The following is a 12,548-nucleotide window of genomic DNA, read 5'->3' as shown; positions in this document are numbered from 1 at the left end:
CATTAGCATATTGGATCTTCTGGATTTAGTCCTCCCATTTTCTGATCCTATGTTTCATGTTTTTGTCATCTAATTTCTGGTAACTTTCTTAATCTCAACTATTCAGCCTCTCTATTGGATTGATTTTATCGTATTTTTAATTTTGAGGAGCTTTCATATTCTCTACAGTTTCTGGAAACAGCATCCTGTTCCAGCTTTATGGATGCGATTATCTTTTTTCTGAGAGAATTATAGTTTTTATGAAGTCTTCTATAGCTTTCTGCCCCTTAAGAATTCCCTTCATTCCTTTATGTTTTGGCATCTCTTTTTTGGAAAAGTCTCAAAAGTCTGCTAATCCTTGGCAGTCCAATCATATATAAAAATGAGATATAAATCTTAGTGGAAGCTCTGTCTGGTGGCTTTACAAGGCAGGGTTATTAGGAGGCCAGTTGGTTTTTCCCTTGTGGCCTTTAATTCTTTTTTCTCCAGAGACTATTTCCTGCACTGTCACAGAGGTGGGGGAAGAGAAGTACGTGCAGTATACCTTGTAGTCACCCCTGTGGGAGAAGGACTTGTAGGGGAAGTTGAGGGATCCCCAGTTCACTTTGTAGATCTTTATTCAATTCCCCTATCTTCCACCTGACACCACACCCCTGCTTTCTATGATACCCGGTATCTTCAAATCCTAAGCACCTCGGAGACTGTGTCCCTTGAAGTGGTTTGATTCTCACTGGCACTCCACTGGGCAGGCATTTAGGTTCGAACTTCTTTAACTCTGTGATACCACACTTCTGTGGGCTTTGTCTTGTTCAACAAGAGACTAAACATTTTCTTCTCTCTTCTTTTCTTTGTTTTTGTACTTTAATACCATCTTTCTTGAGAGATTTTAAAAAGAAGGTGAATTGAATGCATGCCAGGAGCCCACACAAAACTGTGACTGAGTCAAAAACTCTTCACTGGAGATAATCTAACACCATCTAAGTTTTATAGACACATCATCTGAATGGCTGATCTGTCCCAGTGTGTCATAACTAGCTGATAATGGAACCAAAATTAGAAATGGGGTATTCTGATACCCATTCCAGTTGTCTTTTTACTATATACTAAAATTACTAACTAAACATGTTTTGAGGGGTGCATGGGTGGCTCAGATGGTTGGACATCTGCCTTCGGCTCAGGTCATGATCTCCAGGTCCTGGGATGCAGCCCCATGTTGGGCTACCGGCTCAGTGGGGAGTCTGCATCTCCCTCTTCCTTTGCCTCTCCCCCTGCTTATGCTCTCTGTTTCTCTCTCAAGTGAATACATTTAAAAAAGCTTTAAAAAAATAAAATAAACATGTTTTGAATCTTATTATCAACTTAAGCCAAAGACTAGTCAGGGAAATACTGAGGATACCAGTTAAAATGTAGTTTTCTACATATGAAGACAAAAATCAAACAAGTCAGATATAAAATATTTTGGCTCCAATTTTTCTATCTCCACTTTAAAAAATATCTGGCAACAAGTTATAAGTTATCACTATAAAAAATACTCACTAAATATTACTTTATGTCAAAGAGGAACATCAGAACATGACTTCAATTTTGCTGTTAGTAGAGAAGACACCGTACCTTCAGATAGAACTTGGAGATCTCAAAGAGACGTTGGCTGCATGCAGTGAAACATCCATGGGCCTCAGTAATGCTGTGTTTCTTCAGGGTTTCCGTAACTACCTCTTTCAGTATCTTGAATAGAACATAACGTATGATTAATATTTCTTGAAAAAGGTACAAACGTATTATTTTATCTTTAGAATTCAGTTCTGTGAATTGCATAATCATGTAACTATGTGAAAGACAGATAAGTTCATTAAGATAAAACAACTGGTAAAAAAAAAGAGATCTGGAACATTTACATGGTCATACATGTCATCAGATAATTTGTTAGGAAGAAATGACTGGAATATCTTTTTTTTTTTTTTAAGATTTTATTTATTTATCTGACACAGAGAGAGGGAACACAAGCAGGGGGAGTGGGAGAGAGAGAAGCAGGCTTCCCGCTGAGCAGGGAGCCTGACGTGGGGCTCGATCCCAGGACCCTGGGATCATGACCTGAGCCGAAGGCAAGCGCTTAATGACTGAGCCACCAGGCACCCCATGACTGGAATGTATTTAAGAGGAATTCAAATCATGAGTTCTGAATCAAAATCTGGGTGTAAAAGCTACACACATTAGGGATAGACAAGGGGATGTATTTATTTTTTATTATGGAAAATTTCGAACACTGAAAAGTAGAGAGAACATCTTATAACAAATCCTTATCTTGATAGATCGACCAGTTTCAATGAGGATCAATTTGTGGCTAATTTTGTTTCATTTATAGCTCTGCCCACTTACCCATTATCTTTCTTACATTGGATTGTTTTAAAGTACATTATAGATACCATTTCATTTCACTCATAAAATTTTAGACATACATTTTAAATGAACCAAATAAAGGAATTTCTTCTCATGTAGAACTAAGAGACAGGAAATAAATCTTTACCCGTGTGTGTTTCTGTGATCTTGATTCCTTAATTTGCCTTGATGTTTTTGATCCATGCACACTTTTTTGACCTGAACTGGCCTTTGTAGTGACTTTTGGAGTTTCATAGCTTAGAACTGGAACTGATGGACAAGTCACAGATAATGATCGCTCTGCTCGGGGTTTTCTGGATGTCACTGCATGATGATGATGATTAGTATTGCCACTTGTTTGAGAAAGAAGAGAATCTGAACTTTCAGACTTCACAAGTCTATTGTGGAGAAATACATCAAAAACACAGATTAAGTGACTCAACACCGAGGTCCATTTTTCTGTCCCAAATGTGACAACCAGATCTACTGAAACATAAACCCATGAAAAGCAAACAAAATTTCTTGCTACTACTGCTTTAAATAAGTAATGTGACATCATACTATAAAGTTGCTCTCTTAGGTCTTCAAATGAGTGACTAAAACATACAAAGCAAGGAATAACTAGAATTTCAGCTAATTAGGAAAAGCAACAAGCAGTTATCACTGTCCCCCTCCCCATCAATTTATAATTTCTCACATAAATCAGCTCTGGCACTCTAGGTGGTGAAATCTGTAAATTTCATAATCATCTGTTATGTACTTATACTTTTCTATGAAGATAATTTTGACAAAGACATCACAACCTATGCTTATTGTACCCATGTGATTACCCGGGCAAAATAAATACATGCTAAATACAAATAAAACTACAAAATGGGCTCATGTTTCAATCTTTTGAAAATGTTTAAATTTCATTTTACAAGATAGGGTCTCATATCCTTCAATTCTGCTAACCCACAGGCCACAGTGTACTTTCTTTCCTGGAACACATGTCTTTTTATTAGTCGCAAGTCACAAATAAGAAATATTGTTACAAAATACAGTATCGGAAATGTTAACGGATTTGCTTTTTAGCTTTATCACATTTAAAAAGTACCATGAATTTGTAAAGTCCCCATAAAAATAATTTAGTTATTCCATACCAGGGAAATAGTATTCTAATATTTTTAACTGCTCAAAAAAAAAAAAGATTTAAAAGTCGCACTGTAATAATATTTTATACTTTTTGAAAGATTTACATAACAGTAAGAATTTAAGATTCTTTAGATGCTAAAGACCGAAATTTGACAAAGATCCTAAAGACATATAAATTCAATGGAAATGAGAGTGTTTATGAAAACTTCTGTTCTAGTATATGGACATTTTATTTAGCTAGCAAAAAAAGGATCTGGAAAAGTTCCATATAATATTACGTAGTGTTTAAAGTTACAGGTTACAGAAACAGTGTTTAAGGGGCCAGCGCAGGCAGAAAGCAGTGCGAGAAGGCAGGAAGACCTACAGCAAGAAACACCCTCTTCGATAAAGCAGCTCCTCTACTTAATCTATTGGATCAGACCGCTAGTGTTCCATGGCTTAACAACTTGACAATCCATCGTGCTAATGCACTGTATATTAGCACAGAAAGCAAGAAATTGTGTCTTTTCTAAGTCATTTCTTTTTTTATTTTATTTTTTTTTAAGATTTTATTTATTTGACAGAGACACAGAGAGAGAGGGAACACAAGCAGGGGGACTGGCAGAGGGAGAAGCAGGCTTCCCGCGGAGCAGGGAGCCTGATGCGGGGCTCGATCCCAGGACCCTGCGATCATGACCTGAGCCGAAGGCAGACATTCAATGGCTGAGCCACCCAGGCGCCTCCTAAGTCATTTCTTTTTATAACTTATAAGCATAATCATAACTTCTCACAATAAAAATAAAATTCCTGACACAAAGGAATTAATCTATGATCTATGCAGAAAGCTACTTAAAAATAGGAAAGACTAATTTGAAAAAAAAGATTAGGGATTAACACGCTTTCTGTCAAGAGACTATTTTTATGCACTTAACAGATCACCTTTTTTGCGGATAAAGGCAGTTCAGATCTTTTGATCTCCTTTTCAGTCGAGATACTTCAGTTCGGAGCTCGCTTTGTAAGGCTTCTCCATCAGGGACACTTCCAGGCTCTGACAAGACGGCAGGTGATGGAAGAGGGCTCAACACAGTGGGTACCGGAAAACTTTCTCTGGTGCAGGTGGTTTGGGTTTCGTAACGGATAAGACGAGACTGAAGTTCAGAAAATCCCCCATCTCTTTCTAACGCTTTTCGGTCATCCAAACAATATCTAAATAAGAGAAAGACCATCAAAATCACAGGCTCCAAGACAGCAACAGACTTTTCCCTGCCAATGAGGAAACAGCGAAACACTTACTGGAAAACCTCTTACTTAACTTCCTAGTAATTGTTGGAGGGTTGAGTGAATGGCCGACTTCCCTCACAGTTCAGTTTTTTTCTAGCCTGCTAGATGACATGGCAAAAGATTAAAAAATTTGAAGTACGATCTGATTCCTCTTTGACTATTTCTGGGCAACAGATTAAGTTAATCCTCTGGCTTATTTTCAAAATAATAGAGTTGCTGTTTTAATACTCTTAAATCCCTACCAACCTCTGATTCCTCAGTATGGCTGATATGTAACAATGTGAAATGCTGACTTCTGTTAGAAGGGGCAAGTTTATTTTCAACAAAAAGATGAAAAGGGTATGAAGGTATATTCTAACTGGTTCACCAAACACAGCTCAGAACATTTTGAATTTTTCTTTGAAACTCCCTTCCCCCATTACTGCTGATTGACGGATTTTTCTTCAAACACTTCGGTTGTCCCTGTGTATCTGGTTTCTAGCTAAATCTGACTCAAGGAATCAAGATGTTAGCTCAGGGGGCGCCTGGGTGGCTCAGATGGTTAAGCCTCTGCCTTTGGCTCAGGTCATGATCCCAGGGTCCTGGGATCGAGTCCCACATCCGGCTCCCTGCTCAGCAGAGAGCCTGCTTCTCCCTCTCCCTCTGCAACTCCCCCTGCTCATGCTCTCTCTCTCTCTGTATCTCTCTGTTTCAAATGAATTAAGAAAAAAAAATCTTAAAAAAAAAAAAAGATGTTAGCTCAGTGAATGCTTCTGGACTTAAAGAAACCCCATGTTGTTAAGTACAACAAAGAAGCATCTCAGGAAAATCACCTATGAGATATGTGACCTTGGACAACTCTTCACCTTCTCCTCGTCCACAGCTGCATCAGGGAAGCACAAACGGCTTCACAAATGTGATGGGAGGACTATCAAAATTAAACCCTTTCTCTGTTAGCTGTCTTCTTGGCTTGTAAAATTCTAAGATGCTCCCTAAAATCAGCACTTTGGATCCAAAAGCTTTTCGTTCAACTCCCAAGGAGCATATCATTACCCTAATATCTGAGTGCCTGGTGGAAGATTTAGGGACTTTGTCTTTCCCTTGTGACACTTTCATATTTGATTTCTAAGAGCTGGAATCCCTGGACTTAAATCTGGCTCCACCACTGAGGAGCTGTTTGACTTGGCCAAATTACTTAACTTTATCTATGCTTCTGCTGGCCTCCTCTGCAAAATGAGATTTATAGCAGTCATTTCCAAGAGCTACTGTGAGGATTCCTTATGTGTTCCTTGGGTACGTGTAGGCACTCAGAAGCGGTGCCTAGAACATGCAAGCAAAGCAGTCTATAAATGCATGCTGCTGTTGTTATTGTTATTATTATTATTAGCAGGTTTATCTTCTACCACAGCAAATCTTATAGTATGCACATTATTTAAAAAGCTGTCCAGGTGATTCTAAAGCATAGCTAGGACTGAAAAATCTCCGATTTAACCCAGCAGTTTAATTTAACAGGGGAGAACACTGAGCTCCTAAGTCAGAATGTGAAGTGGTGACAAAACAGTAACTAGAACCTAGGTCTCCCAGTTCTGTAACATTCTTGCTCTAGTCTGTTGTTTAATAAAACACAGTTCATTAAAAACCAGCAGTAACTCTAAGGATTACTGATGAGTCCTATTTCTCTCCTGGGCAACTGACAGAATCGAAAAAAAAATCAAGTACCATGAATGTTAAGGTTCTAGGCAAGAGGCAATGTAATGCCTGATGAGCCTATAGAAAATTTTTTGAGAAAAAAAGATACAGTCTGATTCCAAATTAATATATTTTTCTACTCTGAGATTTTGAATCTTTTTTTTTTTTAAAGATTTTATTTATTTATTTGACAGAGATAGCGAGAGCAGGAACACAAGCAGGGGGAGTGGGAGAGGGAGAAGCAGGCTTCCCGCCAAGCAGGGAGCCCAATGTGGGGCTCGATCCCAGGACACTGGAATCATGACCTGAGCCGAAGGCAGACGCTTAACGACTGAGCCACCCAGGCGCCCCTGAGATTTTGAATCTAACATGCAGATATTTTCCTTCCAGTTTTAATATCTCTTGATCACAGCTGTTCATAACGTCATTCCTTCAACTGAATTATGTGTACTGTGCCTGTTGACTTTGCCATTTAAAATGTCTTCAAATTATTATACTATGATCTGGCACTGAAGCAAAAAGTACTTTGTAAATAATAAAGGAACAGAAACAGAGAGGCAGGGTACATATTTGATATTAGTCAAGTAAATATCCATAGTTGGATGAATGACTATACTTCCATATTTTCTTGCAAAACAATAAACAAATGCTTTAGGCATCCAAAGAAAAAATATCTTCAAGGAGACGAAACTATTTTTGTTTGGTAACTACATAATAGGCAAGATACTTCCTAGCACACACCAATGTCAATGAAGGCAGGAGAACCTGCCAAATCTCTTGGAATAGACGAAACAAATTTGAAACCAACAGAAGGCTGGTGTGGCCACCCGTCACAATTTGACAGCAGAGTTTAATTTGTTGTTAAAGAAAACACTGCATCTTACAATCAATGGTATCTAACACTCCAGGGTAAAATACATGAAAAAACAAACAAGCCAACAGTGGAGATATTTCATTTTGTCTTAAGAAAATACTGATTTGTACTTGAGCAGTCTATATATGTTTTTTCCAAATATTCTTTATGTCTGGGTATAGGAAGAGCTCAAGGATTCCAAAGACTTATAGCAACATGAGGAAGAGAGAACTCTCCTGTCAGCTTCATAATTACTTTGACATCCTACTAGAATTTTGTTCCAAGTAGATCCATTATCTCTGTTGAACATAGATCTTCCTGAAAAAAGCATGTTCCTGGATTCACTGTGCTCACCTCCTACAACCTTCTTAGTTTGATCTCAATGCCCCCAGGTTAAGGAGCATAAATTTAGAGTAAAGAAAACGGAGTCACTGAAAGATTTATTTGTTTATAGGGGTAGGTAGTTGCTATTGCTCATTTTAAAGTCCTCCAATTCTTACTTCAACTGTTTTTCCACACACAGACAGAAGTGTAATGTTATTGTATGTAATTCCTTGTTATTGCTGAGGAGTATTGCTTTGGATACATATATGAGTTTATTTATCTACTCTGTTGACATACACCTAGGCTGTTTGCTGTTTAGGGCTATTATGGATAAAATTGCTCCGTATGATCTTGTTCAAATCTTCCTGTGGAGTTGTGTTTTCATTTCTCTTAGGAAAATGCCTAGTATTGGAACTGCTGAACCATAGGATCTGAGTATGTTTAGTTCTTTTCTGGAGTAGAGATATCATTTCATACTCCCACAAGCAAGGTGCTCAGTTCTAACTGTTCCATGTACTTGGCACTATTTATCAGTCTTCAATTTTAGCCATTTTGGTGACTGTATACAGAATTTTATGGATGTACTATAATATATTTAACCAAGCCCCTACAGGTAGACATTTACAATGTTTCTTATTTTAAATAACATTATGGAAAATACCCTTGCATAATAGCTTTCAGTGTATACCACTTTTTTTCATCAAGATAAATTAATCAATCTGATGTTATAAACATTTGCATGGGTTTGGTAAATTAATGAATAGCCCTCCAGGCAGGTTGTAGCAACTTATACTTCTATGAGCTGGCTTACTCATTCATGTTCCTTCACCACTAACATGACTTCATAAGTGAAAAGTATCCTCACTGTTGTTTCAATTTACATTAAGAATGCAAATTAAAAAGCAAATTTTAAAAAGTTGATAAAAACAACTTGTCATGTGTATCAGTCATTTGTATTTCCTCTTTGGTAAGCAAATGGTTCCAGATTTTGCCAGCTTTTTCATATTTTATTTTTTTTTTGATTTGTAAGGAATTTTTTTTTTTTTTTTTAAGATTTATTTTATTTATTTGTTTGAGAGAGAGCAAGCAAGGAGGGTGCGTGAGCAGGGGAAGGAGCAGAGGGCAATCTCAAGTGGACTCCGGTGCTGACTGTGGAGCTGACGCTGGGCTCAATCTCATGAGCTTGAGACCCTGACCGGAGCGGAAATCAAGAGTCAGATGCTTAACCCACTGAGCCACCCAGGGGCCCCAGCATTCTTTAATTATAAAAGAAAACACCTTCAAATTTATGTTAAAAAATATTCTCCTCAGCTTAATCCTTAGTTTAAGGATTTCTTTTGCTTCTGTTGATTATTGACATTGCTGTTTTAAAACTAGGACAAATCTATCATTCTTTTCTTTTTGGTTTCTTCCTCAGTTAGAATGAATAAAAAAGTCTTCCCTACACTTAGAACAGATTTTCCGCTAAATTTTATACTAGTCCTTTCCTTTCACAGTTTTTCACTTTTAATTCTGCATATATCTGCGATTTATTTTGATATTTGGTGTGAACTAGGAATCATTTTAAATTAATTTATTTTTATTTGCATATTTAATCATATTCTCACTACTATCTACTGAATATTTCATCTTTTGCCCTCTGATTTGAAATTTTTCCTCTATTAGATCAAATTCCTATGTATATTTGCTTTTTTCCTTGGATTTCCTATTTTGTTCCAGTCCTACACTGTAATTATAATAGCTTTATAATAAAATTTTCTGGTTATATGATAAAATTAATCTCATTCTTTAAGTAAAAAGAAGGAGGCTTCTTTACCAGATAAATTATAGAATTATTTCACCCAAAGGTTCAAAGTTGTTAAAAATTATATTAAATATTTATATTTCTTCCAAAAGAACTAATGCCTTTGGAATACGGAATCTGTCACGAGGAAACAAGGCATGTTTCCGCCAAGTAATCAACGTCGTTTTTATGTCCCTTAATATAGGTTATTTGCAATTTTTCCCATTCTACATTTCTTCCAAAAATACTTCTAATATTTATGGTTTTATTGCTATTTTGAATGAGATCTTTTCTCAGAGTGTTTAAAATTGGAAATGGCTGGTTTAGAGGTAAACTAGGCTTTTTATATGTATTTTATCACTGGTCACTTTTCCAAGTTTACTACTTCTAATAATCTTTCAGGTCTCTTCTCTGCAAAACAAAAAATAAAAACAAAAAAATACCTCTATGGTCTCCTTTTCAATACTCTTTTAAAGAGTTTATAACTCTTTTAAGCTCTCTAGTTTTCCTTATTTTAACTGACTAGCCAAAACAATGATTAAAACAGAAACATTCAGCACAATGAGTAAAAAAGAAAAAAGCAGTGATAGCAGGTATCTTTTAAAGTCTTGCATCTGACTTTAATGGGGAATTTAAGTCTGATGCCTGAAAATAAAATAACTGAATATTTTGCCTCTAGTGTCAAACTTACAAACTCTTTAAGTGAAATAAATCTTATTTAAACATAGCAAGGAAACTAAACATTCCTAGAATGCCTTGTTGGGTGGCCTTCCATACCTTCCATATTTTCTCAATTGTACCACCATCTATCCAATGTGCCCAAGCTAGAAACCCTAAAAAAATTCTTGTCATCTCCTTCTTTCTCATCTCCAACATCTAGCTGGTCTAAGGTTCCTTAGATAGCTATTAGTTTGTATTCTCTTTCCTATTTTTCACTGCCTTGATAGCATTTTAGTCCTTCAACATCTGCTTGAAATACTTCAACTCAATTTATCAAAAGCCAATGAGATTTCTTTCAATGGCACAAACCCAAGCATATAATTTCATGGTTTAAAATTAAAGGTTTTTTACTCCTCAAAAATAAAGATCAATCTCCCTCCCATGTCACTAGTGACCTTCATGACTTCATAATTTGGTCTTATTATACTACAATACATTTATCACTCTTATTCAAAAATAAAAATCTAGGGGCACCTGGGTGGCTCAGTCGGTTAAGCGTCAGCCTTCAGCTCAGGTCATGATTCTAGGGTCCTGGGATTGAGCCCGGCGGCAGAAGTCTGCTTCTCCCTCTGCCCCTCCCCTCTGCTCATGTGAGCTTTCTCTCTCTCAAATAAATAAATAAAATAAAATAAAATTTAAAAAAATAAAAATAAATAAAAATAAAAAATGAAAAATAAAACAAGAGAAATGTGGTTTATCTTCCTAAAATCTGTAACTCTGTACTTTGTTCCTCCCCCAGACATTGCCTTTTCTGCCAGGTACACTCTATTCAGTCTTTCAAAGTTAGTTCAGATTTCCTCTTTGAAACAATCTCAAATAGTTCCTGGCATTTAATTCTTCCATCCACCAGGCAGATATCTGTATTTTAACACTATTTATACTCTACTAAAATTATATGTTTTCTTTCTCCCCTATAATAGTATATGCTTCTTAAGGGCAGATATAATTGTCCTTTGTATCTTTAGCCTCTGAGTGAATGACTATCCGTATTTTTAAAGTTTACATGAAATAAAGATTAAGTTCACAAGCCAATCAAAATAGGATGTTTCAGGCAAAATATTTTACAAAATGAATCGCCAAGGTCTTGAAAATCTATCATAAAATATTTTATCACCATAACTGAATTTCTCATCCTTGTGAAAATGGTAGATGTGCACATAACCTCAGAAACTGCTAATCCCTTTATACAAGAGAATTCTTTGAAATTTTATTCAAGCTAGTCAATTAAAATTCTAGAAAAATTTACAAATAGTTAACATATTACAAATGGGAACACATTTCATCTAATAGTTTCTGAGTGATTACAATGTAATTAGTGACCAGGAAATATTAATGTAACCAGTAGTATAAATACACATTTGTAACATAGGGATGGAATTAATTTTGATTAAAATATCTGGTAATAATAGAATATTTAAATGCTTCAAAACTGATCAACCATCAAATGACTTTTTTTTTTTTTTACAATAGAAGACAAATTCTTATTTGTGTACACACTGCTTTGTTTTCTGAGATTTTTTGATATACTTTCTCTTTGGCTTTATATCTGCATCATTTTATTACAGATACTCTTCACACTCACAAAAGAAAAGCCTCACCAGCAACATGCAGAAGAGTAAAGTGTAAATAAAAACTTACTCAATCCCATGATAATGACACACTGAGGCTTTTTCAAAAGGTAAACCCTGAAGTTTCCGAGGACTAAGTTCCGGTGTCAGAATAAAAGTCTTTTCCCTAAAACAAGAAGTTTTTCATTTGTATTTAAAGTTTATTTAGTGAAAAAGAGAAAGTTCAAGAAAGCATCTAAAAGACGAAATCTGACTTCCTTCTCTGTAAGTGAATCTTATATGGGATAAAAATTATGTAACATCAGAAAGCATAAGAAAGAAATCAAACAAGGTTAAGCCTAAGGGGGTTCTGTCACTTATATTTTCTGTGCCTCAAGTTTCTGAAGTTATGATGTTATTCATTTCACAAAACTATTCTGAGAAATGGATAAATCAAGAATGAAAAATGATTTGTAGTGGAAATTCAAGAAGCAGCATTATTCCTGAAGGATTCTTTTTCTTGGTGTAGTGAACTAATGTTTATGCATTTAGTTAAGTTCTTTTTTGCAGGGAAATAATTAAAGTCAATTCAAATCTTTTGGTAACAAAAGTATTTACTTCCTACTATAACACATGAAGGATCCAGATTTTTCTTTGCCTGGGAATGTAGGCATCTTGACACCTACTCTAAGAGTTAGCAACCTGTTAAATATCAAAGGATATGGAGACTGCTGACTTCCATTATGCTTTTGAAGTAGATTTCCAATCAGCAGGTATGTGAGAACTAATCATATGGTGAGCTTATGTAAAATATTCATGCTCAACCCCTTCCTTACCCAGACCTGCAGGGGTATATCAAAATTTCAGGAAGAAAAAGGTCACTGTAATTAGGTTAAGCTCTCCT

General features: G+C 35.9%; 1 protein-coding gene across 1 annotated transcript in view; it reads right to left on the bottom strand.

The window, feature by feature from the left end:
- Positions 1 to 12,548, bottom strand: part of LOC110578917 (MDM2 binding protein) — a 71,187-nt gene that overhangs the window by 2,487 nt on the left and 56,152 nt on the right. The window contains exons 17-20 of the mRNA XM_021688435.1: positions 11,736 to 11,831; positions 4,408 to 4,674; positions 2,504 to 2,753; positions 1,591 to 1,704 (exon numbers count right to left, since the gene is read on the bottom strand). Of these exons, the coding sequence (XP_021544110.1) occupies positions 1,591 to 1,704; positions 2,504 to 2,753; positions 4,408 to 4,674; positions 11,736 to 11,831 (727 nt within the window). The remainder of the gene's footprint in view (positions 1 to 1,590; positions 1,705 to 2,503; positions 2,754 to 4,407; positions 4,675 to 11,735; positions 11,832 to 12,548) is intronic.

This window comes from Neomonachus schauinslandi, chromosome 4 (assembly GCF_002201575.2).
Source record: "Neomonachus schauinslandi chromosome 4, ASM220157v2, whole genome shotgun sequence".
NCBI classification, from domain to species: domain Eukaryota; kingdom Metazoa; phylum Chordata; class Mammalia; order Carnivora; family Phocidae; genus Neomonachus; species Neomonachus schauinslandi.
This window is presented reverse-complemented; position numbering and strand designations above follow the sequence as displayed.